This window comes from Rana temporaria, chromosome 1, assembly GCF_905171775.1.
Source record: "Rana temporaria chromosome 1, aRanTem1.1, whole genome shotgun sequence".
NCBI lineage: Eukaryota > Metazoa > Chordata > Amphibia > Anura > Ranidae > Rana > Rana temporaria.
Window position 1 is genome coordinate 122,997,312 of NC_053489.1, and position 26,972 is coordinate 123,024,283.

At 41.6% G+C, this 26,972-nt stretch overlaps 1 protein-coding gene across 4 annotated transcripts in view; it reads right to left on the reverse strand.

Moving 5' to 3' along the window:
- The window catches only part of KIAA0825 (KIAA0825 ortholog), a 559,317-nt gene that overhangs the window by 506,304 nt on the left and 26,041 nt on the right, over positions 1-26,972 (reverse strand). For all 4 annotated transcript variants that reach the window (XM_040342242.1, XM_040342235.1, XM_040342259.1 and 1 more), the window contains exons 2-4: positions 23,573-23,711; positions 6,264-6,426; positions 155-803 (exon numbers count right to left, since the gene is read on the reverse strand). In XM_040342242.1, the coding sequence (XP_040198176.1) occupies positions 155-803; positions 6,264-6,426; positions 23,573-23,703 (943 nt within the window). In that variant the 5' untranslated portion in view covers positions 23,704-23,711. The remainder of the gene's footprint in view (positions 1-154; positions 804-6,263; positions 6,427-23,572; positions 23,712-26,972) is intronic.

Sequence of the window (26,972 nt, forward strand, 5' to 3'; positions counted from 1 at the left end):
AAAATCTATTCCTATTACAAAGAATTCCAGTAATTTGTCCGAGGAGAATTACAGTTCATTCGTTTACATAAAACAGCTTTTGACAAATGAGACAAATCTAGTCTAGAAATGACGAATCATCAATACATTCTACTGGGAATAATTTATTACTTACCAAGGGCATGGACTCTCTGCTTGTGTTTCTTCTTGTTGAGCCTGGGTGGCTGGAGAGCCTGCTCCTCTGTGCCAGTTTCACAAAGTGTTTCAAAGAATGTTTTCATCTCTTCTGTGATGGTTTCAAAGAAAGTCTCATTGATAAATGTAATAATTAATGAAGAGTCTATAACATGGCTTAAAACAAACATATCCTCTTTTATCATTGCATACAGCTTGGGAACAGCATTCTGGTAAGCCCCAAGTATATTTTCAGTACTTCTCCCTCTGTAGCTTTGAAGAAGTTCAACAACAAAATGATGCTGGATATTCTGGTATTTAACAAGGACATCAGCCTCCGGGAAAAGAAAAAACAGGTACTGCAAACACTTCGATTTCATCCGAATTCCAGAATGGCTATTGGAAGTATGAGATGTGGCTTGCAATTTTGCAACTAGATGACGTCGTAATTGCAGTCTCACATCATCCCACACAGCCTGCAGATCCACGGACAAGTCATCATCAATAGCATGTAGTGAGGTCTGAGATGCGAATTGAAAGTATCCTCCACTGGCTGAAGTAGGAAAAGTTACACCACACTCACTGGAAAGGTCCACTAGAAGCTGTAGGATCATATCTTCCTGACCTTCACTGTTTTTCAACAAATGTTGCTAAGGAAAATTATGAAAAGAAACAGAATAAGATCATATCACAAAAAGCTATTTTCGTGAAAGAATTTAACAAATTCCCAGTACATTGAAATGAGTCAAATACCTATTTAAAAAGGTTGTCTAGTTACATTTTTTCCTAAACTATTGTAAATGGCTATAGCAGCCATCTTCGATGGTGGTAGTGGGGACATTACATTTTATTACACAGACTAATTGATTTGTCACATTTATAGCTGCAAGGAAGTAAACAGTGAAGAAGGCACATATGGTGTTCAGCAATACCAGGATCTGACCAGGACATTTTTTGAGTATGCCTCTTAAATGAATGGCAAAATAACCCTCCAACCCAAGAGTCTCCAAACCAGTTTACTGTCCTTAAGCCATTAGGGGGGCTGATGTTCCCAGTGGGATTAAACAATGCCTGATCTTTGGTATTCAGGAGAGAAATAGTTGGTGTCAGTGGGAGGAATAGTGACCCATTTTTGTTTTCAGTGAAAGGAATTATGCCCCATCGTTGGTGTCAGTGGCAGGAATTGTGCCCCAGTGTTGGTGTCAGTGGCAGGAATAATGCCTCAAGAGCCAGACAAAGGCAAGCAAGGGCCCTGCAAGGGTGGCAGTTTGGAGACCACTGTTCTAAGCAATGAGATAAAAACTCTGATATAAAAGAAGGTCGACATCTTTACCCAGAGAATATCTTGACCCAGTTAAGGACATTGGAAGTGCTTCACATATCCCATCAGTGGCCAAACCTTATGCCCTGCAGCCATGTCCCCCCTCCAGCCCAAAAAGCCAGCAATTCTCAGCTCTGAAAATGATCCCGGGAGTTGATGTGTACATACAGCAGCTCCTGCAGGTGCAGCTGTAAAAAAAAGAACCATCAACATTTTCAAACATGAAATAATAACACTTTTTTTTGCATCCGATTCATTCATCTTCAGAACAAAGGGATGAACTTTGATTTGAAAGACACTGTCATTTAAAGCAACCTGACAAGTTAAAAAAAAGTTTGGCTTCCTCTGATTGGCTGAGAAGCAGGTGGATGACATATTGATCTTTCAACCTTAGCCAATTAGAGTAAAGCTGGATACACACTATACAACTTTTGTTGATCGAATCCTTTAGATTTACCTTCAACCATGCAGTGGCAGGGCCTGCCTGATTGCATACAAATTTAAAGTGTTTAGGTTTGACCTCATATTATATGGTTTTAATCTAAAAGAAAAAATAAAGAAAAAGAAAAAAAAATACAAAGCTTTCTGTGAATGGCTAAGCAGTGCTCAGCTCAACTTAATTTTAGTTTGAAAATTGAATGGTTCAGTCCGCATACTGCTGCTGGAACACAGTGCTGTATACTGTAGTTTATGCTACATACATCAAACAAAATTATTAATAACAAATATACTTGTTGCCGCCCCAATAACCAAAATAGATTTGACAAGGCGTCGTAACTATGGATACAATATATTTTGCTGGAAGGATAGCACCATGTTAACCATTCTAACTGCTCCCTATTTCTTCTCTACTGTTTAAAACTGACAGGTTACCAGCTGTTTATAACATTACTCTCCATTGTATACAGTATGACACCATACTTGCTAGGCCTTCCTCTCCCCAGTCTACGTGGGTGAGAGAGATATACTGATTGGGATTACCAAGTTACTCATAATGGCTTGCCCAGTGCTATCCTTTTTTACTTTGTTTAACTGGGAAATTATGTACATTGCCATTAAATATATTGCTACTGTATTTGTATTAGATAGTAGTTTTCTCTGATATATCTGTTGAGATAACCCACTGATGCATTGGTGTACATATTTTTTCTCACCGAACTGTGTATGTTCATTTGTTTTTCAAAACTACAATAAATCAGATTGAAATATATAGCCAGATTCAGGTAGAGTTACGCCGGCGTATCAGTAGATACGCCGTCGTAACTCTGAATCTGCGCCGTCGTATATTTAAGTGTATTCTCAAATTGAGATACACTTAAATCTGACTAAGATACGACCGCCGGCGCCGTCGTATCTTAGCTGTCTATTTAGGCCATCCGCTAGGGGTGTGTATGCTGATTTACGCCTAGAATGCGTAAATCAGCGAGATACGCCTATTCACGAACGTACGCTTGCCCGTCGCAGTAAAGATACACCGTTTACGTAAGGCGTTTTCAGGTCTAAAGATATTCCACCAAAAAGATGGTGCAGCCAATGTTACGTATGGACGTCGGAACCGCGTCGAATTTTACATTTGTTTACGTCGTTTGCGTAAGTCGTCCGTGAATGGGGCTGGCCGTAATTTAAGTACACGTCGAAAGCAATGAGTCTTTGCGGCGTAAGTTGGAGCACGCGCACTGGGTTACGTCCACGGACGGCGCATGTGCCGTTCGGTAAAAACGTCATTTACGTGGGGTCATGCTTTATTTACATAAAACACGCCCACCTCTTCACAATTTGAATTAGGCGCGCTTACGCCGGCACATTTACGCTACGCCGCCGTAACTTAGGACGCAAGTGCTTTGTGAATACAGCACTTGCCTCTCTTACTTACGGCGGCGTAGTGTATATGAAATACACTACGCCTGCCTAACGTTAGGCACGGCTACCTAAATCCAGCTAATAGAGTGAAATGAAAACTGAAGTTAGGCTTTAACGGGGTTGTATACCCGCAATCGAAAAAAAATAAAACCCTGTAAGACAAAGACATAATGAGCTAGTATGCATACTAGCTTATTATACTTACCTTAGAACAAAGCCTCCGCATCGCATCCTGGTCAACGCTGAGGTAGCTTCCATTTTCTCCTCTGAGTTTCCTACGGGTTTGCGGCTCTGGCGCTGTGAGTGGCTGGAGCTGCAAGGACGTCACTCCCGTGCATGCATGCAGGAGTCTTCTGTTCCGGCAAGTTCTAGCACGATACGCTGGACCTTCGCCGGACCTTCAATGCGCATGCGTCACTGATGTCAGCGGCTGCATGCAAGGTGAATATCTCCTAAACCGTATAGGTTTAGGAGATATTCATTTTACCTACAGGAAAACCTTATTATAGGCTTACCTATAGATACAAATTTAAAAAAGGGGGTATACAACCACTTTAATGGAAGCTATGTTCTGGCAGCAGCATGGTGGACTTCCCCTTCACTAACCACATAAAGTTAGAGTTGGTTGTATTGAATCACTGCCATTTATGAGAAGCCTTGTATTTTTATCAATGAATACAAGGTTTCCTCTGATTGGCAGGGGTGAATAGGCGGACAGATGATGTTACAAAAAATCTACCTCAGCCAATCAAAGGAAGCCTTGTATTCACTGAAAAAAAAACACAGGGGTTTTCCTAAATGGCAGAAATGGTGTAAAATCAATTTCCGCTATGTGTGACAACATAAGGAAAGTGCCTCATACTACTTACTTTATGTAGCACAAGTTACTACATGATATTACAGCCTAAACAGCAGCCATCCAGGCTGCTCCAAACAATGTATTTAAAATGCCAGGAAACCTGGAATTCTCATTTAAGTCTTAGCACTTATTTACAATTAGACATTCAGCTACAGACTAGATGATGGAGGAAATGCTGCCACTAAACAACTATACAGCTATAATCGATGGAAACAACTCCTTTAACAGCTAGACCATGTCAGCACAGCCGATTTCAGATAAAGTCAATCCTACTAAGTGCCGTAAATCACCCAGCAGCCATTTTTCTGCACATTTGGAAATTGTTCAACTATTTTCTGAAAACCCCTTTTTTATGGGCTTAATTTATAGTTAACATCTCAAATGTCAGAACCTGGGGTGACAGCATTTCAGGGGCAGTAGTTTACCTAATTTCATTAAACAATCAGTATCACTGCCCACCAATATTTAATGTATTGTATATTAAAAATGGATGACTGACATGTTACCATATGCACTTATTCCACTCATTAAACTAAACTTCATCTACTGAAAGTTCGATTAAGGCGTAAAAAAAAAAAAAATCCAAACTTGGCCACATATAGAAACATAGAAGAGGGACAACAGAAGAAAAATACAATTTTTTTTGTGCAAAGCCAACACAGTGTCAGATACCTTCTAATACTTTTACTAGGGTTGCCACTTCATCCCTTTAAACCCAAACACATATTAGGCTGGATTCACATTGGTCCGACAAACGCTCCCACATTGAGAGCTCATGTCGCATGACGTGTGAAAATCAATGATTCCCTATGAGAGCCGTCTTAACTGGTCTGACACAAGTCGGTCCAACTTTGAAAATGTTCCCTGTACTACTTTGGTCCGACATTGATCCTACTTCAGCCCATTCAATATTATTGAAGTCGGATCAAAGTAGGAGCCTTGTCTTTACCATCCGACATGAGATTACAGCAGCAGTAAAAGGAATTTATCTCACACTGGGATTGTTTTGATTGGTCAAAGAACAAGTCAGGCTATCACAAAGTCGGATCAAAGTAGTATCCTGTTCATTCAAGTCGGATGGATGTAGGACCGATGTAGGACTGATGTCGCAGAGCAAAGTAGGATGAAAGTAGTATGACTGTCAGGTAGGAGTGTGAACCCAGCCTCAGCCCTGGTTCACACTGGGCTGCGGAAGTGAAGCCGTGCGAGTTCAGCTGAACTCGCACGATTTCACTCCCGCTGGCAGTCCCGATTTCGGACGCGATTTAAGAGACATCTGTGCAGGTTTCTGCACAGATGTCTATGTAAATCGCGGCCCAAAATTGCAAAAAGTAGTACAGGAACTACTTTTTGAAATCGGTGCAGCGCCGAAGATGCGGCGTCGCACCGATTAGGACAGTGTCATTGCCGACAAATGCCGCCGATTTGAGATGCGATTTCACAAGTGAAATCGCATCTCAAATCGAACCAAATCGTACCCAGTGTGAACCTGGGCTCAATGACACTGTGGTTCTGTGGCTGATTAAGGTGATAATTAATATCACTTGGTGCCTTATCTGCATTAAATTAGGTTTAGAACCTGTGTAATTCATATGTGTTTGGGTGTAAGGGCCGATTCACACTGCTGCGAATTCTATTGCGAATTTGATCCGTTGCGATTACTCAAATTCACAAGTCATTTTACTAACATAGTTTTCCATGAGTGCCGTTCACATCAATGCGTTGCGAATCTAAGCTGCGTTAAAAAAGAGTCCTGTGCGAGTTTGATCTATGTGCGATGTGAATTCAGTTCTATAGACTGGTATTACCTGAAATTGCGGTAAAATCGCACGATTTTGAATTCGCAGTAGTGTGAACCGGCCCTAAAGGGATGAGGTGGCAACCCTAATTATTACATAACTACAGTCATTTTGTTTAGTTTTGCATAAAAAGTGGGAAGATTTATAAGGTTCCAAAGCCCACTTCAACCCTTTTTAACCCACTAATCTTCAATCCTTTATGTTGGAAGAATTATAGTGAAAAGCTACATTTTTCTGCCACAAATCTTATTTCATATATATATATTTTTACCACAGTCTGGAGGAAGGTCATGATATCTGCGAGAGGAATATCAGTCATTGAGCAGGACACGGAGTGAGTATTCAGCCTCTTCAAGTACTCTGCATTGTTCTGCAGAACAACCCCACACTTTTCATTCGTTTCCAAACGCAGCTTTTCCAGACATTCTTCAATGCTGATAGAGAAAAACAAAAATACACACAGTGTGTAATACATGCTTTATTATTTCAGTGGAGAAGCCTTAAAGCTAAACTCTAGGTAAATGGTTAATTGTACAACTGAAATACATACATGTCATACCTGTTGAAATATTAGTAATTCTCATTAGCTGCTCTTGTGATTCCGGCCTGGATCCCAGTCTCTGCTTTAGGGGGTGTAAATAAAGCATGCAAACAGTGACTGCTAACCTTTTTAAAAACCTCACTGGGGACGATTTATTAAATGAGTTATTACAATTAAAATGGCTAGGTGGTTAGGATTCTGCCTAGCAGCACTAGGGTTGTCGGTTTGAATCCCAGTCACAGCACTACCTGCATGGAGTTCGCATGTTCTCCCTGTGCCTGTGTGGGTTTCCTCCTGCACTCAAGACACGCAGTAGGCTAAATTGCTCCTGTCTAAATTTGCCCTAGTATGTGTATATATGAATGTGACTTAGGGACCTTAGATTGTAAGCTCCTTGTGGGTTGAACGGAAAAAAAAACTAATAGTGTGTACCAAGCTTTAAAGTTACATTCAGAGCAGGTTTCTCTTCCTGGTGTATGCATTTTAAATACATTGCATCTAGGAAAGAATTCACAGCGCTTCACTTTGTATACATTTTGTTTTGTTACAGCCTCATTTCAAAATGGATCAAATTCATTATTTGCCTCAAAATTCCAAAAAAAAAAATACCCCATAATGACAACGTGAAAAAAGTTTGTTTAAAATCTTTGCAAAAAACAAACAAACACATGTACGGTATTCACAGCCTTTGCCCTGACACTCAAAATTGAGCTCAGGTGCATCCTGTGTGCACTGATCATCCTTGAAATGTTTCTACAACTTGGAGTCCACCTTTGGTAAATTCCGTTGATGATTTGGAAAGGCACACACCTGCTTATAAGGTCCCTGCTTATAAGGTCCCTGCAGAACTCTACCAATCAGGCCTGTAAGGTAGAGTGACCAGCCTGAAGCCACTCCTTAGTAAAAGGCACATGACAGCCCGCCTAGAGTTTTCCAAAATGCACATGATGGACTCTCAGACAATAATAAAACAGAATGCTCTGGTTTAATGAAACAAAGATTGAACTTTTTGTCTTGAATGGCAAGCGTCTTGTCTGGAGGAAACCAGGCACTGTTCATCACCTGGCCAATAGCATCCCTTCAGTGAATCCTGGTGGTGGTATCATGCTATGGGGATGTTTTTCAGTGGCAGGAACTGGGAGACTAGTCAGGATCAAGGGAAATATGAATGCAGCAATGTACAGAGACATCTTTGATGAAATCCTGCTCCAGTAAGCTCTGTACCTCAGACTGGGGCGAAGGTTTATCTTCCAACAGGACAACACCCTAAGCCAAGATAACAGGAGTGGCCACGTGACAAGTCTGTGAATGTGCTCGAGTGGCCCAGACTTGAACCCGTTTGACATCTCTGGAGAGATCTGAAAATGGATGTATACCGATGCTCCACATCCAACCTGATGGAGCTTGAGAGGTCCTGCAAAGAAGAATGGGAGAAATTGCCCAAAAATAGGTGTGCCAAGCTTGTTGCATCATACTCAAAAAGACTTGAGGCTGTAATTGGTGCCAAAGGTGCTTCAACAAAGTATTGAGAAAAGGCTGTGAATACTTGTGATTTTTTTTTTTTTTTAATTTTTAATAAATTTGCAAAGATTTCAAACAAAAACTTTTCATTTTGTAATTATGGGGTATTATTTGTAGAATTTTAAGGAAAATAATGACTTTTGGAATAAGGCTGTAACATAATAAAATGTGGAAAAAGTGAAGCACTGTAAATACTTTCCAGATGCACTGTAATAGTGATTGATTAACATGCAGTGAATGTTTAGTGCATGTCATATATACGGCTTTATAAATATGTCCCTTAATTTAATATCACACTCATCTAAGTGGTTAATCATTAAAGGATAAGTTCACCTTTGTAAAAAAATATTAGGGCTGTTACCGATTAACATTTTTGTGTTCGATTAATCGATTTTTTTAATCGACTAATTTCGATTAATTATAATGCACATACAGATCCAGCTACTTTTAGCTGATCTCCTTGCAGGCCGATTCCCAGTGCAGCTACCAACCACTGGAAAAATGGATAGCAGGATACAAAAAACACACAAAGGCAGCGCTCGATGGGAATAGCATTAAACTTGTATAGTCTTTAAGTAGGTAACAAAATAAATATTGCACTGGAGATAAAATCGATGTAGCTACATAAACTGTAAAAATGGTGCGAGTAATACCAAACGGTAGCAAAAGCAGTCATAAAAACATGTAGCTAAATATGATCCTGGTATAAAAATGTGTACAATAAAACCACTGCTGAATCCAGATGAGGAGAGATTAACATCAGTCCGTCGGCATGTAGATGTCCCACAAAGGGAACTATCACAACTCCCAGTGGATGGTTGTAGAATCCCAGGTTGATAGAGGGAAGTGATTGAGGGAAGTGTAACAGCCCTTGTGTGTGGCAGATAGTAAGGCCCCGCCGGCATGCAGATATGAAGGCACAGCAAAGGCCCTTCAGATGGATACGGCAAGCCGTGACTTTACCGGATCTCCGACAGAACTCCCTGAAGCCGGCAGAGAGGCGAGTACCAATCAAAAGAAAAGAATCAAAAAAAAAAAAAAATAAGATTAATTGATGAATTAATAATTAATTTCCACAGCCCTAAAAAATATTAATAAATGCACTTTTGTTTGCAGCTTGTACTTATCAATGAACTACCAAGCAAAGACTGTCAGTTCTCGTACAGTTCTCCCATTCACTTTTTTTTTTTTTATTGAGACAGCAAGTTCAGGGAGAAGATCCCAGCCTTGCTGCGACAAGAGGCTGTGGTGGACTAGGGAAAAATTCCTATTTGATAAGTTGAGCTTATTCTTTTATTAGAACCACTAAATGTTTCTCGGTTTATATTCTTTTAATTTCTTTTTATATTTTCATATTTCTTTTTATATATGCATATGTATGTATGAGAATGATCAATACTGCTTATTTTCCTTGATAAGTTTTGTCAGACATGTTTTTAAAGTATATTTCAACTTGGATGGACATACAGAGAGAGCTATTAAAATCAAAAAGCAGCTCCATCCCCCTCACTCACTCCGTGTCCCCCCTTCTACTGCCATTCCTCCTTGTGATGTACTCCAAAAGAGCAGAAAATAACTTTTGAGAGGAAGTTCCCATCCCCCATTGCATTCCTAAATCAACTGTGAGCCTGTGTGACTTTTTGGAAGAAAACTGTTTGCAGAGCTAAAATGGACTTGTGGGAGTAATCAGTGGGTGTTTCTGTTTAATGTGAACCAATCAAATGCATTTTTGTGATGTTGTATTTTTAATAAAACTGAAGTGAGGAGGGCTTGCTCTTCCTGTTTGGGATTGAAGCTGAGAGAGGTGAGATGTGGAATTTATTTTGTCTGTAGATTGCATTGTCTCACCTATAGTAATTTGAATCAGACGGTAGAATGGGTAACCCTGAGATTGTATCAGGAAATCAATTAATTAACGAGTCTCTATCAAGGCAGCAGTTCAGAGAATGTCTGCAGCAATGAGAACACTGATCCAGGTATAACTTGCAGTGCCCCTCTAAGCTGGGACAAAGATCTCCCCCACAGTTGCAGTGAAGGAGCAGGCGCCTATGTACCATTTAGGGTTGTAGAAATATCATCAGATAAAGGAAGGAACACCGCTCACCGACCCAGTGAATGAATATGTGAGTGAATGTGGCCTCAGCCAGTGCCACTCCAACCATCCCCTCTCACGTTTCACCTGCACACCAGTATTGGTCACAGTCCCGACTGGAGTGGCACTGTCTGATGCCACATTCATTCACATATTCATGCACTGGGCCAGTGTTCCTTCCTTTCTCAGTAGTGGGAACATGTTACAAGTTCCATGCTAAAAACGTGTGGAACATGTAACATGTTCCCAAAAGTGCACTTATCTTTTTTTTCAATAGACCAAGATCTCCTACAGATTCAACAGTTATAAGGTTCAGACAAACCACGTACTACTGACAGGGGTGCTTACAACGATCAGCTTGGCTGACAATGCTGCTGTTCAAAGGTGTATATGTGTTGCTCCTTCATCCAGAGTGGAGTCATTCTAATACAGGAGGTATGTTACTAGCCAGATCACCAGGTGAAATAAAGACAAATAAAGACAAATAAAGCAAAAAAGAAAAAAGAAACCGAATGCAGCGACTATATCTGATTGGTATGCTGAAATACATTATATACAATTTTTAGCTTGGGGATTATTACTGCTTTATTTTTTTTTAAATATAAATGAGTACACAAATTTTGAAAAGTATGATTTTAATCAATATCTCAATGAACACAAAAACTATTTCCCAAATTTTGACAAAACTGTGTTTTATAGAACATTTATTTAGCTCATTACCTGAAATTAAGGTTAATAATATAACTTACATTACAAAATCTTCAGTTTTACTCAAATTAATTGATGGAAAAATGAATACACCCCACAACAATAACTACTACATCTAGTATTTTGTATGACCTCCATGATTTCTAAAGGACAGAACCAAGTCTTCTAGGCATGGAATGAACAAGTTGACGACATATTGCATCACCTATTTTTTTCCATTCCCTGAGAAGGACTTTTTAGAGCCTGGATGCTGGATGGAGAGTGATGCTCAACGTGTCTCTTTAGAATTCCCCATAGGTGTTAGATTGGGTTCAGATCAGGAGACATACAGCACTTGGCCCCTAAATCACTTTCACCCTGTTCTTCTTCAGAAATGCAACAGTGGCCTTAGATGTGTGTTTTGGATCAATGTCATTTTAGAAAAGTGAATGACGACCAAGGGCACGGAGTGATGGTAGCATCTTTTCTTTCAATATAGAGCATTACATCCGTGAATTCATGATACCATCAATGAAATGCAGCTCCGAGACACCAGCAACACTCATGCAGCCCCAGCCCCACAGAAGGACACTGGCACCACCATGTTTCACTGTAGGCACCATGCATTTTTCTTTGTGCTCCTCACCTTTGCCACGCCAAACAGTTTTAAAGCCATCATTTCCAAAAACATTTATTCAGTCGCATCACTTCAGAGTACAGAGTCCCATTAGTCTTCTTCTTTTTCAGCATGGGCCCTGGCAAATTCTAGATGAGCTTTTTTGTGCATGGGCTTTGGGAGAGACTTTTCCCTTGTGGACGACACCCCTGCATGCCATTCTTCTGCAGTGTTTACTTCATTGCGTCACGGGAAACAATCACCCCAATTTGGCTTTCTTCTTCTTTAGCTAACTGCAGTGAACTTGCATGGCGATCATCTTCAATCCTTCTCATCAGAAGACGCTATTGTCAAGGTGTTAAAGTGAAAGTAAACCCATAGATTTAAGTTTAAAAAAACAGTTCCATTTCTGGCACGTCCCGGGAATGTAACTGTCACATTGGTTATCTTCTCAACCAAACTATCAAACCATCCAATGGCTGGTATCATAACTGATTACGTGTGCAGGATCATGGTGGTTTAAGATTAAAACAGAGGCTAAGATGGCACCTGCTTTGGCTGAAAATGATAGGAAGGTTTACCTACACTTTAACTTCCGTGGAGTCTCTGAGATGATTGCAGTTCCATCATTGTTAAATTTTTATATCACTTTTCCTACAGTATTCTGACTGATAAGTAAAGCTTTGCTGATCTTCTTGTAGCCTTCACCTTTCTTGTGTAAAGAAATAATTTTCTCTTTCTCAGGTCTTGTGACATTTCTCTCCCGTGTCTTTGTTTGTTTTTTTCCAAAAAGTTTGTTGGTTTTCAAAAATAGATAGAACAGGAATTATAGTTGAGGTTGCAGCCGCCACAATCATGAAGTACAGTAGCGGTGCAATGACAAAGTGTTACAGATCAAAGAAATAGGCATATCGCGAAACATATAATAACTCATATAAAATATAAGTAAGAGAACATCATCTTTATGAGACAAAAACTATACTTTTTTGTCTTAAGGCCCGTACACACGGTCGGACTTCCGTCCAACAAACTTCAAAATCTGCAAGTTTTCACATTTGTCCGACCGTGTGTACGCTCCATCGGACCAACTTTTTCGGGTTTCGTCAGACAAAAAGTTCGGTCTGCAAACGGACGATGGTGCCTAGTCTGACCGTGTGTACAGCAAAGCCATCGGACTTTTGTCCGAAGTACAAACACGCATGCCCAGAACCAATGTTAAAATCAACCAACAATAACAGAAGTTAACCAAAGGGTGGCGATAAAGAGCAGAAAAGACACGTGATGTTGGGAAAGTTTTAGAAAAGTTTGCAGAAAAGTCCGAGCGGGTGTATGCTATGGGTGTGACCAGACAACTCACTTCGGACAAAAATCCAAGGGAAAGTTTGTCGGATGTCCGACCGTGTGTACGAGGCTTTAAACTTTTTTTGCGAGATGGAGTACTGGGGAGCACCGTATGTGGCTGTTCAGAACTGCTACAAGTGTATAGGTGGGCTATATCAGGACTACCGGTTAAGCCTGAAAGTGGGTTGCCTATGACGGACATTGTTGCGACTTAGGAACCAGGATTGGAAGACTGAAACAGGAATGGGGGGGGGTGCATGGGACAGGGTGTTTATGGGAGGGGAAGTGGGAGTGGGGAGAGATTGAGAGAAAGGTAGTAGGTGGAAGTGAGTTGGGGGGGGGGTGAGGTTGAGAGAAAGTATTAGGCAAGGATGTAAAGCTAAAAATTAGTGAGTAATGTGTCCATCCTTCTCCCCTAAGAAAGATGGCTTATTGTTGGGGTTGTTGTTAATGGGGTACCTGGGATAAGACCCCAGAAAACACAAAGTGCACCCAACAAGCCCACACTTTGTAAAATATAGATGGGGGTCGCTCTGACCTGATGGTCAAGATCTTCCATTTCTGCAATAACTCGCTGAGTCCATTCAGTCACAGTTGGGGGAGTTTTTTCTTTCCACTGCAAAGGAATGCACATTTTTGCTGCACTGATGAGGTGGAGGAGCAAACATTTTTGACATCGTGCTTGAGGTAGAGAAGTAGGGTGTAGGAGGTATTGTACAGGGGTGTAGGTTGTGTAGGCAATGTACCTCCATCCAAAAAGGTTGTATATCTAGACACGTCCACCAAATATGAAAGAGTGAGCCAGCTTCTTTATTGCATCACCAACATAGGGGCGAGACGTTAGAGTAGAATTTGTGGAGTTTATCAGGTGTTCTGTACCATCTGGAATATATTTTAAACCCATTCTCCTGAGCAGAGATGTTAGTCGATCCTTTGTGGATATAGGTATAGACACGTTCCCAGTCTTCTGGCGACAGGTCCAGAGAGAGTTTGCTTTCCCATTGTTAGCTAGCTTCATTCAATTTGAAGCCACAAGAGGAGAACGTGATTGTGTAGAGGTCAGAGATTATGCGTCTTTGGGGTTCAGTTCTAGTGCACATTGTATCAAATGGGTTATGCTCTCTGTACCATACTAAGATAGGTTTGGTGCTAGTTAGAACGTTCCTCTTATGCAAATCTAAGAACCAGGGGAAGTAGTGATGAGACGGTGTTATAAGTTATAAGAGACCCTGAATCAAAAATAAATAAATTCACGATGACTGGGCACGTCAGATCTGAGTTTGGTGAGGGGGTTTTCTTTGTTAAGCAACGCCCTTTTACAACCAACTGCTGGACACCTGTTTAGTGAATAATTTGACTCACCTGTAGTTGAATTCTTGTTAATTAGAGTTTTTCTGTCTAAATTTTAGCTTTTCTCCTAAGACTTTTATTGTGGTGTATTCATTTTTGCAACATGGTCTTGTGTGTGCAAATTAACAAATCTTGGCTGCAATCAATAGACTGCATTTGTGGATGTACTTTGTAATATAGTTTCACACAGAAAATGTTGATTCTGAAAGGAAAGTAAGGTTTTCTGAAAAATCTGTTAGGGTGTGCCCATTTATGCTGAGCATTGTGTGTGTGTGTGTGTGTGTGTGTGTGTGTGTGTGTATATATTACACACTATCTATATATATATATATATATATACACACACACACACACATACATACCCCACGTTTAAGTACACAATGGGACCAGAGCATGTATGTAAAACGAAAATGTACTTAAAGTGAAACAATACCTTGGGGGTCAGGGGTCAGGGGCTGTAGTGGGGGTGTCAAGAGCTGTAGTTGAGGTCCCAGGGGCTGTAGTGGGGGTGTCAGGGGCACACTGGAACAGGGTGGGGTATGATCTCGGAGTTTCAGCTCCTTCTACTGTGGCTTCAAAATGTCTGTACAGTACTTGTAAGGCACTTAACATACATTCACGGGTATGTCCTTACTCGTGAGTGTACTTAAAGCGGGGTATGCCTGTATATATATATATATATATATATATATATATATATATATATATATATATATATATATATATATATATATATATATATATATATTTTGTAAAGTTCGGGGGACCAGCGGGGACTAGAGGTCGACCGATATATGGGCCGATATTTGGCCGTTTTGGAGAAATCGGCATCGGCCGATTTTTCGCCAAATTTTGCAGATATTTAACATGGCCACTAGCGGTGGCCGCGGCTCCGGAGCTAGGACGAAGCCGCGGCCTTTCCTGATGCTGTGACCGCGACGGCAATCCGCGCATCCGCGGATTCCCGCCGCGGTCACAGTATCAGGAAAGGCCGCGGCTTCGGCCTAGCTCCGGAGCCGGAGCCGCGGCCATCTTGGTACACCCAGCGCGGCGGCCCTCCTCTCGGTTTACACCCACAGAGGAGGAGGGGCTCGCGCTCGTGGGACAGACACCGCTCTCTGGTGTCTGTACTACGGGGGGGGGTCTGTACCGAGGAGGGGGGCGGGTGTCTATCCTATCGGTTGTACTGAGGGTGGTGACACTATATTTTTTTGCACCAGTTCCCCCTGACAGTGCCAATAAGTGCCACTTGCTGTCCAGTACCATCTGCCAATGCCAATACCAGTGCCACCATCCAGTGCCAATACCAGTGCCACCTTCTATCCAGTGCCAATTAGTGCCACCTTCTATCCAGTGCCACCTTCTATCCAGTGCCACCTTCTATCCAGTGCCACCATCCAGTGCCAATACCAGTGCCACCTTCCATCCAGTGCCACCTGCCAGTGCCAACTAAAGCCATCAGTGCCACCTGCCAATGCCAACCAGTGCCATCTGCCAGTGCTAACTATTTCCATCCAGTGCCAATTAGTGCCACCTGCCAGTCAGTGCCAACCAGTGCCACTTGCCAGTGTCACCTGTTAGTGTCAGTGCCATGTGCCATCTGCCAGTGTCAATTAGTGCCACCTGCCAATCAGTGCCATCTGCTAGTACCATCTTTCAGTGCCATCCAGTGCAACCTGCCAGTGCCAATAAGTGCCTTCTGCTGGTGCCATCTTCCAGTGCCACAAAAAAAAAAAAAAAAAAAAAAAAAAAAAAAAATCGGCCTAAAATATCGGCCGCATAAATCGGCATCATATCGCCATCGGCCGCCCCGATTTCTAAATATCGGCATCGGCCAGAGAAAAACCCATATCGGTCTACCTCTACGCAGGACACAGGCTTTTAAATCAAAACTGAGGTTTATTAAACACAAATGGCTTCACAGCAGCAAAAACAAAAGAAATAACAGTCTCACCGACTTGTAGAGCTCAGAACTGCTATCACAGTTAAACAGTCCTTGTAGGTAAGTTATCAGGTAGCAGGCTTCCAGGCAGGACACTGCCAAGTCCTTTCACAGCTTTCCTTGTCCACCATTCACCATGCATAGACTCTCCTACACTCCTTCACTCTCACCTGCAACTTCCTGTCCGCTTTAAAGCACTTCCTTAGACAGGCGTTTTAACCCTTTCCATTCCCTTAAAGGCACCACAGTCCAAACAGAGGGGAAATATAACGTCCTTCCAGGACCCAGCCATGGCGTCCTGTACAATATAGATACACACACACACACACACACACACACACACACAATATGTTCAGCCTGACAACTTCAAAAATAAACAGCAAAACCCATACAAATTTTCCTTGAGGATGACCAATTTTAACATGAAGCAATGGCCTCTTCAAAATGAATTACGGGTGGGTGGGCTGGAATACACTATAGAGAAAGGTGAAGAAAAGACCTTTTCAAGAAATCTCCAAGCATGAGTGAGTTCAAAATGAAGTGTAGTGAAACGAATATCTTCTCATTATCAAACAGCCTTTTCATGATGGCTGAGCACTTTCATGAAAAAGAATACCTCGCTGCCTGTGGCCCATTGAGTTTGCGGACAGGACAGCCCCAGTTGTGAACAGCGGTTCAAAGAATGACAAAAGATTGGCATGCATCTTCTTAACTTGTGTAAACTCTTCTCAGGACTGTGAAATACGATGCTCTATCTATACACCTTGGCTCTGGGGACTCTATAAAAAAAGCTTCTATTGTGGCATCATGAAGTATCTCATTCAGTGAAACCTAACAGATTACAGTGTGGGGAATTGTTTAGGCTTTACTGCCGGTAGCCTACATAAATCTGTTTCAATTAGGAATCCTCTATAAAACTAATCTCCGACATCAAAATCTGAATGTCTGCCAAAAACTATGAGCTGTGAATAGGCTGAAGTTTTCAAAAGGACCTGATACTTTAGTAATTTGTCTCAACACCAACTATAGTCTATAGAAAACAAATACTGACATAGTCTGTTTTGCAGATTGCCAGAATGCCTAATTGATTTATATGCATATTTGACAGGACATTCCCTGGCAGTAGCTTTCAATATGTTCTCAGATGAAAATTCGCTATCGCTTTGTAGTGATTGTTTAACCGCTAGGGCTCTGTTTGCATTTGTTGATTTCTGTGAGTTTGTAAGCCACATTCAGTACATAGTCTTGCTTATATATATATAAGCTATGATTAATTCTGCTTAAAACATTTAACAGTGTCATTTCATGAGATAGGGTGTGTTTAGGGGTGGACTTAGGGGTGGGGCAGGGGAGGGGTTGGGTGGTTCAACTAGTGGCTAGTAACTCTTAAGGCCTGGCTAGTGGCTCAGGACTTTAAATTTTGAGCCCTGTATGTATAAAATTATATATATATATATATATATATATATATATATAAAAAATAAAAAAATTCCTCGAGCTGTGCTGCTATTGCTTGCTAATTGCTAGGTAGATTAGAAAAAAAAAGCCTATCTGAAAAATCGGTTGTATTTAGAACACTTTAAAATTATTTCTCCACAGTTATTGGCTAATTGGCTAATTGGCAGCATTCTGTTCAGGTAATAGGATCCGTTTAGGGCAGCTTAAAGAGGAAGTAAACCCTCTTAAAAAAAAAAAAAATCTGCAAAAAAAAAAAACCCTGCAAGAGAAAGACATAATGAGCTAGTATGCATAGCATTATGAAGCGGTCCTCGATCACCTCCTCCACCGTTGCCATCTCTCTCTGGGTATCGCATGCGCCGTAGACATCGGTGCCCCTTTTTTGTAAAATATCTCCTTAAGGGTGGGTTAAGGAGATATTCCTTGGACCTACAGGTAAGCCTTAATCTAGGCTTACCTGTAGGTTAAAAGTGGTCTGTAAGGGTTTACAACCGCTTTAATTGTGTCCCTCTCCGAGGGGCTGGAGAAGATTTTCCCTGCCTGCAGTTACAGAGTGGCCTGCTAGGTCAGTCATGTCCCCCCTCTGCAAGTCGCACTCAGACTGCACTTGGTCTCTCCCTCGCCAGTCTCCACTCGGCCATCCGTCTTGTGTGCAGTAGAGTAGACTGGAGGAGGGAGGCAGGAGAGGAGACATAAACACAACAGGAGGGACGGAGCAGAGACTGACTGAGCTCGTGAGTGTCATCACATCCCTTATGTACAAATTGACACAATGTATGATTGTGTGTACATGCTCCTTTCATAGTGAGTGTCATCACATGTCCCTTATGTACAAATCTACATGATGTAGGACAGTCAAACAGTGAAGGGAATACATAGCAGCCTGTTGCAGTACAAGATATGTGTGTGTGTGTGTGTGTGTGTGTGTGTGTGTGTATATATATATATATATTTTTTTTTTTTTTATGTATGTATGTATGTATGTATGTATGTATGTATGTATGTATGTATGTATGTATGTATGTATTTCCAAAAAAAGAAGGTTGGAATTGAGTGGGTGGGGTCTATAAGGGGCTTCACCATCTAAAACTTCTGACAGTATGTGTGTTCATACAAATTATATATTTTACACACACACATTATATATATATATATATATATATATATATATATATATATATATATATATATATATATATATATATATATATATATATATATAAATAATTAGTAAGCTGGGGGATAGGTAGCAGGTACAAATGCTCCCTGGGTTGAGCAGGCACAGATACCAAGTCCATAATATAAGTGACAAACAGTGGGGTGTTTATTGGTGCTATATACAAAGTCTTATTTACAGGTGCTGTACAGGGTGCAAACAAAAACAAAAGTAATTTAAACAAAAGCCTAGCCTTGTCTCGGCACTAACTATACAATAAGAGAAGCCCTCACTATCAGACTGAGCAAGCCTACAGCTTGTCAGCTTCCCCACAAAGGCTTAAAAGTTTTTACCAACCTCCTTGCTCTCTCACAGATCAGAACCAACTGTGTTTTCCCAGAACAGAGAGCAAAGGCTGTTTGCTCAGGTGAGCTTAAATTGGCCTGGGGGAGAGGGCCAACACCTGTAGTGGATCCTGGATCAGAGCTCCCTGAACATATAAGAGAGGAGCCTGGGAGAGGTGTAAACCCCGAATAGGACTTTCCCAGGCTCTCTCTGGGACGCTCTGCTACACATCCTCCCCCCTTGTTTCGACCCCAGGGTTGGAACACCTGTGGCCCAACAGGAGTGAAGACGGGACATGGCATCCACATTCCCCATCTCAACACCTGGCCTGTGTTTCACATTAAAGGAGTAATCCTGTAGAGCCAAAAACCAACGGTTCACCCGCCTATTAGTCTCCTCCTTTTGGGCCATCCATTTCAGGGGAGCATGGTCAGTTATCAACTCGAACTGGCGCCCTAACAAATAGTATCTTAGCGCATCCACGGCCCACTTTATGGCTAAGCATTCTTTTTCAATGACTGCATACTTTTTCACATGATCATTGAGCTTTCTGCTTAGGTACACCACAGGGTGTTCTTACCCATTGTGTACCTGTGACAATACTGCCCCAATACCTACATCAGAGGCGTCTGTCTGAACCAAAACGTTTTTGGAGAAATCGGGGGAGTATAGCACTGGCTGTGCACAAAGAACCTTCTTCAGGACTTGGAAGGATTCTTCTGCTATTGGGGACCATTTCACCATTACAGAGTCTTTCCCTTTTGTAAGGTCTGTCAACGGGGCAGCTATAGTTGCAAAATTTGGAATAAACCTTCTATAATACCCCACAATGCCAAGAAAGGCCCTGACCTGCTTCTTGTTTGCAGGACGTGGCCACTTCTGGATGGCTTCTATTTTATTTACCTGGGGCTTTATGACACCACGGCCAATAGTGTAGCCCAAATACTTAGCTTCCTCTAGACCGATGCCACATTTTTTGGGATTTGCAGCAAACCCTTCTTTGAAGAGGGAATCAAGGACAGCCTGGACACGGGGCAAGTGAGACTCCCAGTCAGTGCTATGTACCACTATGTCGTCTAGATAGGCTGCTGCATACTGTCGGTGAGGTCTTAGGGTCCTGTTCATAGCCCTCTGAAACGTTGCAGGGGCATTTTGCAACCCAAAAGGCATCCTTTTATATTGAAAGGAACCCTCCAGGGTTACAAAGGCAGTCTTCTCTTTGGCACTAGCAGTCAGGGGTATTTGCCAATACCCTTTTGTCAAGTCCAAAGTGGTCAGATAGCGAGCTTTGCCAAGTCGATCTATAAGTTCGTCTACTCTGGGCATTGGGTACGTGTCAAACTTTGTCACTGCATTAAGCTTCCTGAAGTCATTGCAGAACCTCCAAGTGCCATCCGGTTTTGAGACTAGCACGATGGGGCTAGACCAGTCACTATTGGACTCCTCAATGACATCTAGCTCCAACATCCTTCTAACTTCATCACTGATGTCCTTTCTCCTCGCTTCAGGAATTCGGTATGGTTTGAGCTTGACACGGACCCAAGGTTCAGTAACAATATCATGCTGAACTGCTGAGGTCGTGCCAGGCAACTCTGAAAATTTCTCTCTATTCCTTATCAGGAACTCTCTAGCTTCCTGTTTTTGGGAATATGACAGGGTGTCTGGAACCTCCCCAACTATTTCAATTACTTCAAAAAGGAACCCTGCCACTTAGCCAGGAACTTGCTCTCAACAGTGGGAACCAAAACGAGGACCCCGTCACCCGGTGAGAAAACACGGAGTTGGGCCCCCCTGTTGTATATTCTCTGTTGGGCTGCTTGGGCCTGCAGCAAGTGTTCTTTTACCACCGGCATGATCGCTGCAATCCTCTCCTGCATTTGAGCGATATGCTCAATGACACTTTTGTGGGGTGTCTGTTCCCCCTCCCAAGTTTCCTTGGCTATGTCTAAGAGTCCTCGGGGTTGTCTCCCATAAAGCAGCTCAAATGGAGAGTACCTGCCCACTTGGTTTGAGGCCAATCTTCCCTCTCAGCGGTCCGTTCAAATGTTAGCAGGAAGGCCTCCGGATCATCATCCGTAGTCATCTTCGACAGAAAGCGACCCACGTGGATGGCTGAAGGCTTGTCTCCAATATCCTTGATTTTCGCAGGTGCCCACTGTGCTAGCATCTCTGCAACCTCAGTCAGGGTTTTTCTATCCGCTTTTGCATCAGTGGCAAGCTGTTCAAACAGCCTCTGCGATTGCTCTTGTGCAGCACTAATCTGTTGGTACAGCACCCTGGTTTGCTCCTGTGCGATAGCATTGGCTTGCTGTTGTGTAGAGTTTGCTTGCTGCAGTGCAGCGTTAGATAACACCATCTGTTTGAGGATTTCCTCCATGTTGTCACTTTAGGTACTGGCCTTTTAAATAGTAACTTACTACTGCTGGTCGCAGTCTCCACCATATGTAAGCTGGGGGAAAGGTAGCAGGTACAAAAGCTCCCTGGGTTGAGCAGGCACAGATACCAAGTCCATAATATAAGTGACAAACAGTGGGGTGTTTATTGGTGCTATATACAAAGTCTTATTTACAGGTGCTGTACAGGGTGCAAACAAAAACAAAAGTAATTTAAACAAAAGCCTAGCCTTGTCTCGGCACTAACTATACAATAAGAGAAGCCCTCACTATCAGACTGAGCAAGCCTACAGCTTGTCAGCTTCCCCACAAAGGCTTAAAAGTTTTTACCAACCTCCTTGCTCTCTCACAGATCAGAACCAACTGTGTTTTCCCAGGACAGAGAGCAAAGGCTGTTTGCTCAGGTGAGCTTAAATTGGCCTGGGGGAGAGGGCCAACACCTGTAGTGGATCCTGGATCAGAGTTCCCTGAACGTATAAGAGAGGAGCCTGGGAGAGGTGTAAACCCCGAACAGGACTTTTCCAGGCTCTCTCTGGGACGCTCTGCTACTCTATATATATATATATATATATATATATATATATATATATATATATATATATATATATATATACACACATACACACACACACACATATATTGTATACATATTATTTACCCATACACATGCATGTTATCTCCTACACGTGCAGTGCTGCAAACAGCCTGATGCTCTACTACCAATTATATATACGCATTTCCTGAAGAAGCGGCTAGCCCAAGCCGCAAAACAGGTTGACGGTGCTAATAGTTATAAGCCACTTCCGCCTTCCTGCCCAGTCCAATTTTCAGCTTTCAATTTGAATGACAATTGCACAGTCATACAATGCTGTACCCAAATAATTTTTTTTGAATTTTTTTCCCCTAACAAATAGAGCTTTCTTTTGGTGATATTTGATCACCACTGAGATTTTTATTTTGTGCGCTACAAATAAAAAAAATTACGAAATATAAAAATAAAAATACATTTTTTCTTTGTTTTTGTTACAAAACTTTGTAAATAAGGAAATTTTTATCTCCTTCACTGTTGAGGCTGCACTAATAGGCACCGATGAGGCAGTACTGATGATGAGGCACTTATATGCAGCACTAATGGGCACTGATAGGCGGTACTGATAAGCAGCACCGATATGCATCACTGATGGGCAACCATAGGTGGCAATAATAGGTTGCACTGGTGGACAGTTCTAGGCGGCACTGATAGATGGCACTGTTTAGGAGTAGGGATGAGCTTTATGTTTGACTCGAACATTGGCTGTTTGCCCGTTTGGCGAACAATTTGGGGTGTTCGCAGCAAATCTATGGGAGAAATCAAAAGTGTTAATATGCAAGTTATTGTCATAAAAAGTGTTTGGGGACCTGGGTCATTGAAAAAAGTGTGTTTTTTTTTTTTTTTTAATGGTGTGGGGTTTCCCCCAAAAATCCATACCTGACCCTTCAGGTCTGGTATGGATTTTAAGGGGAACCCCGCACCAAAATTTAAAAAAGAATGGCGTGGTGTCCCTCCCAAAAATCCATACCAGACCCTCGCTGGAGACTGGAACATCGTTGGACATCGAGGGACGGGATTACATCGCTGGACAGACATCAAGAGACTGGAATTTATTTTTTATTTTTTTAATAAAGGACTTGTCTTAAACCGTCTCCTGTGATTTTTGCAATTTTCAGACTGTTTCTTTGTTCTTTGTACAATGTACCCCTTACCAATTCACATGGGGGGCGGGATCTGGGGGTCCTCTTTGTTAAAGGGGGCTTCCAGATTCCGATAAGCCCCCCGCCCGCAGACCCCCACAACCACCGGGCAAGGGTTGTGGGGATGAGGCCCTTGTCATAAATTGCTTCATTTGATACAAACTGGTTGCCATATGCAACTCAGAAAGTGACTTGGGGAAAAAAAAAAAATAGATTTTTCACATCCTTTTCTCTGCATTGATTAGAGGACACAACTCTGCTTTAGATCGTCACCTACTAGGTATCCTGTCACATACACTTGGTATAACTAAAAGGGAAAAGGCAGCCCACATGCAATCTCTTCTGGTAGCTAACCCCCCAGGACACACATTGTGGAACAAATCAGGAGACATTTTACGTTACATTACCATAAAGAATTATCTTTTAGCTTCTCATCAATGTCTGCAAGCATCTGTTGACACTCCAGATTTCCTGGAATCATATCCAATGCAGAATCCAACAAGGCAAAGCTTAGATGATCTTCTCCAGGAGATTCCATACTGTCATCTGAAAGGATAAAAGAAAATTAGCCAATAAAATACATTCTAACAAAGTATCTTTCTACATCAGGGGTGCCCAACCAGTGGCCCGGGGGCCACATGTGGCCCACGGAGCCCTCTGTTGTGGCCCGCGACCTCCTGCTCTGGAATGGAATAGAATACTGTTATTAAAGGTCAGTTTATTACTAAAATCACAGTGTATAGATGGCCATATCTGTTCTGCAGTGGTTACTGGGATACTTTTAAACAAATCCACAGATGCAGAGCAGCGCACCTGCAGGATACCTGCACTGAGCCATAGACTTCTGTTATTACCTGCGAGTTTGGTGAGCTTTCTGAAAGTGCACCAAACCTGCAGAATATAATAGAAGTCTATTGCAAAGTGCAGAAAAGCCAAAAGATGCACTGCGTTGTACCCGTGGTGTGGGTAAACAACAGCGCATCAGTATGAAAGCAGCCATGGGCCCCTTTCACACGGTCAGTTTGACCCAATTGGACCCTCCTTTAATCTCCGAGTGGCAGATGTAAACAGACTTGTGTCCTACCTCCAATCCAATCCAATCCATATGCAGAGTGGACACGGACCTGCCATCCGCCCGCTCCGCTGATTGTGGCCTGCGACCGATTACCAAGTCACTTAAGTGGCCCTCGTGCTTCAAAAGGTTGGGCATCCCTGTTCTACATCAACAAAAGGTTACCATGCTTGACTGGCAATTCTCACATAACAATATAGCTCCACTTTACAAAAATGTACTTATTTGAATTGTAGATTCTACCTCATCCCTCTATCCACTCTATGACCTTCTTCTGATCAGTACATACATCATTTAATTGAACCATTTTAAAGTAATCCAGAGCTATATACAATATACAATCAAATACAGTATTTAGCCATTAGGTAAGTAAACCTAATAACATCCACCCAAAAGGGAGTTGCCAATGCATTAAATATGCCTGTATATAACTGGAATGTATCATGGACTCCACTAGCAGTGTCGCTAACTGCCCAGTATACCGTTATCCTGAGATATAACCCTAGGGAGTACAAGTACCATGTCCTAGAATTATCCTGCATTCATATTCTAGTGGCAAGCACAATGTAAAAATAGCAACATTTCCAGCACAAAGCTACAAATTGCTGTGTCAAGTAGACATTTTAAGCACATAACTCTGATTACATCACGTTGGCTGTGTATTCCTCTCAACACTCTCCTCTAGCAGGAAAAAAAATTGTAAACATGACAGCTTAGTTTGCATATATGTATTACTCTTAGACATCTATGTCATTTTTTCAGTTAACTTGTCAAAACAATTTATTTGCTTTCCTCAGATTTGCATGATCTAGTTAGCCTATGAAAATCAAACTGCGTTCATTCCGTTTGGCAAATCATCACTTCAAATAGCCAATAATAGTACTTCCAGAATCACAACTAGATTAGCTCTGTGACTGGGATATGAAGCAGTTAGAAAACTACTGCATAAATAAATGGAGTAGTAAAATACACACTAGATAGATTTAATTGCGGTGTATAATATTATTTTTCTGATAAGAGTCTACAAGCCCCTACTACTTATGTCCATAAACAATAAAAGTCAGTACCACTACCTGAAAATAAATATGGTCAGTGTACAACTTGTTCCCAAATGTAACAATTGGTATGTAGACCTAATAATTAAATATAGTCATAGGAACAGACATTGCAAAATACCAGATTATTCCAGAAAATACTGTATATATTATTTTGGAATACTGTATATACACAATATATATTAGGGCGGTTACTGATTACAATTTTTGTTTTCGATTAATCTTTTTTTTTTATCGATTAATCAACTAATTTCGATTAATTATAAACGCACATACAGATCCAACTACTTTTAGCTGATCTCCTTGCAGGCTGATTCCCAGTGGAGCTACCAACCACTGGAAAAATGGATAGCAGGATACAAAAAACACACAAAGGCAGAACTTTTATAGTCTTCAAGTAGGTAACAAAATAAATATTGCACTGGAGATAAAAACCGATGTAGCTACATAAACTGTAAAAATGGTGCGAGTAATACCAAACGGTAGCAAAAGCAGTCATAAAAACATGTAGCCAAGTATGATACTGGTATAAAAATGTGTACAACGATACCACTGCTGATTTCAGATGAGGAGGGGTTAACATCAGTTTGTTGGCATGTAGATGTCCCGTGAAGGGAACTATCACAACTCCCAGTGGATAGCTGTAGAATCCCAGGTTCATAGAGGGAAGAGATAGAGGGAAGTGTAGCAGCCCTTGCAGATATGAAGGCACAGCAAAGAAGCCCTTCAGATGGACACGGCAAGCCCCGCCGGTGTTCGGGACGTCACCGGATCTCCGACGGAACTCCCTGAAGAACCGTAAGCCGGCGGAAAGGCGAGTACCGATCAAAAGAATTTTGATCGATCAAAAAAAAAAAAATTATGAATAATTGAGGAATTATTAGTTAATTTCCACAGCCCTAATTTATTTATATATATATATATATATATATATATATATATATATATATATATATATATATATATATATATATATATATATATATAAATTCAGTTTAGGCTGTACAAATTGATGAGAATCAGGAAAGAACCTGCTGCAGATTGGGGAGTGAAATGAGATCATTGGTCAGGGTCAATAGGACATCATCTGCAAAGAGGAGCTGCATGCATAAGGCATTCCCAAGATATTCCAGTCAGCCCAAAGGGCCATTGCCAGGGGTTCCAGCACCAGGATGAAGAGAGCAGGAGACATCCTTGTCTCTTGTCCCGGAGAGTCGAAAAGGGGGATGAGAGGAACCCTGCATATTTTACTGAAGCAGAAGGGGTCAAGTACAGGGCCTGGATCCAGGCCAAGATGGCTTCCCCAAAACCCCAGAAAGACAGTACAAAGTGCAAATATTCCCATGACAGGGAGTCAAAACCTTTGTAGAGGTCCAAAGAGAGTAGGAACCCAGGAATTTTCCACTGATGTAGGAGGTGTATAAGGTGGACCAGACTGTGGACTTTGTCCCTGTAATCTATTTTTAATTAAAGAATTTCTAAAGGCCCGATCCAATTTTACACACGGTCCAATTTTACGACAATAAATTGTCTGATGGACGTGTTGTGACGGATAATCCGACCGTGTGTATGCATCAGACAATTGTTGGCGGAATTAACGACAACAAATGTTGGCTGTTCATGCTCACCGACTGTCTGGCAATAAATCTGTTACGTCGGATTATCCAATCGTGTGTACAC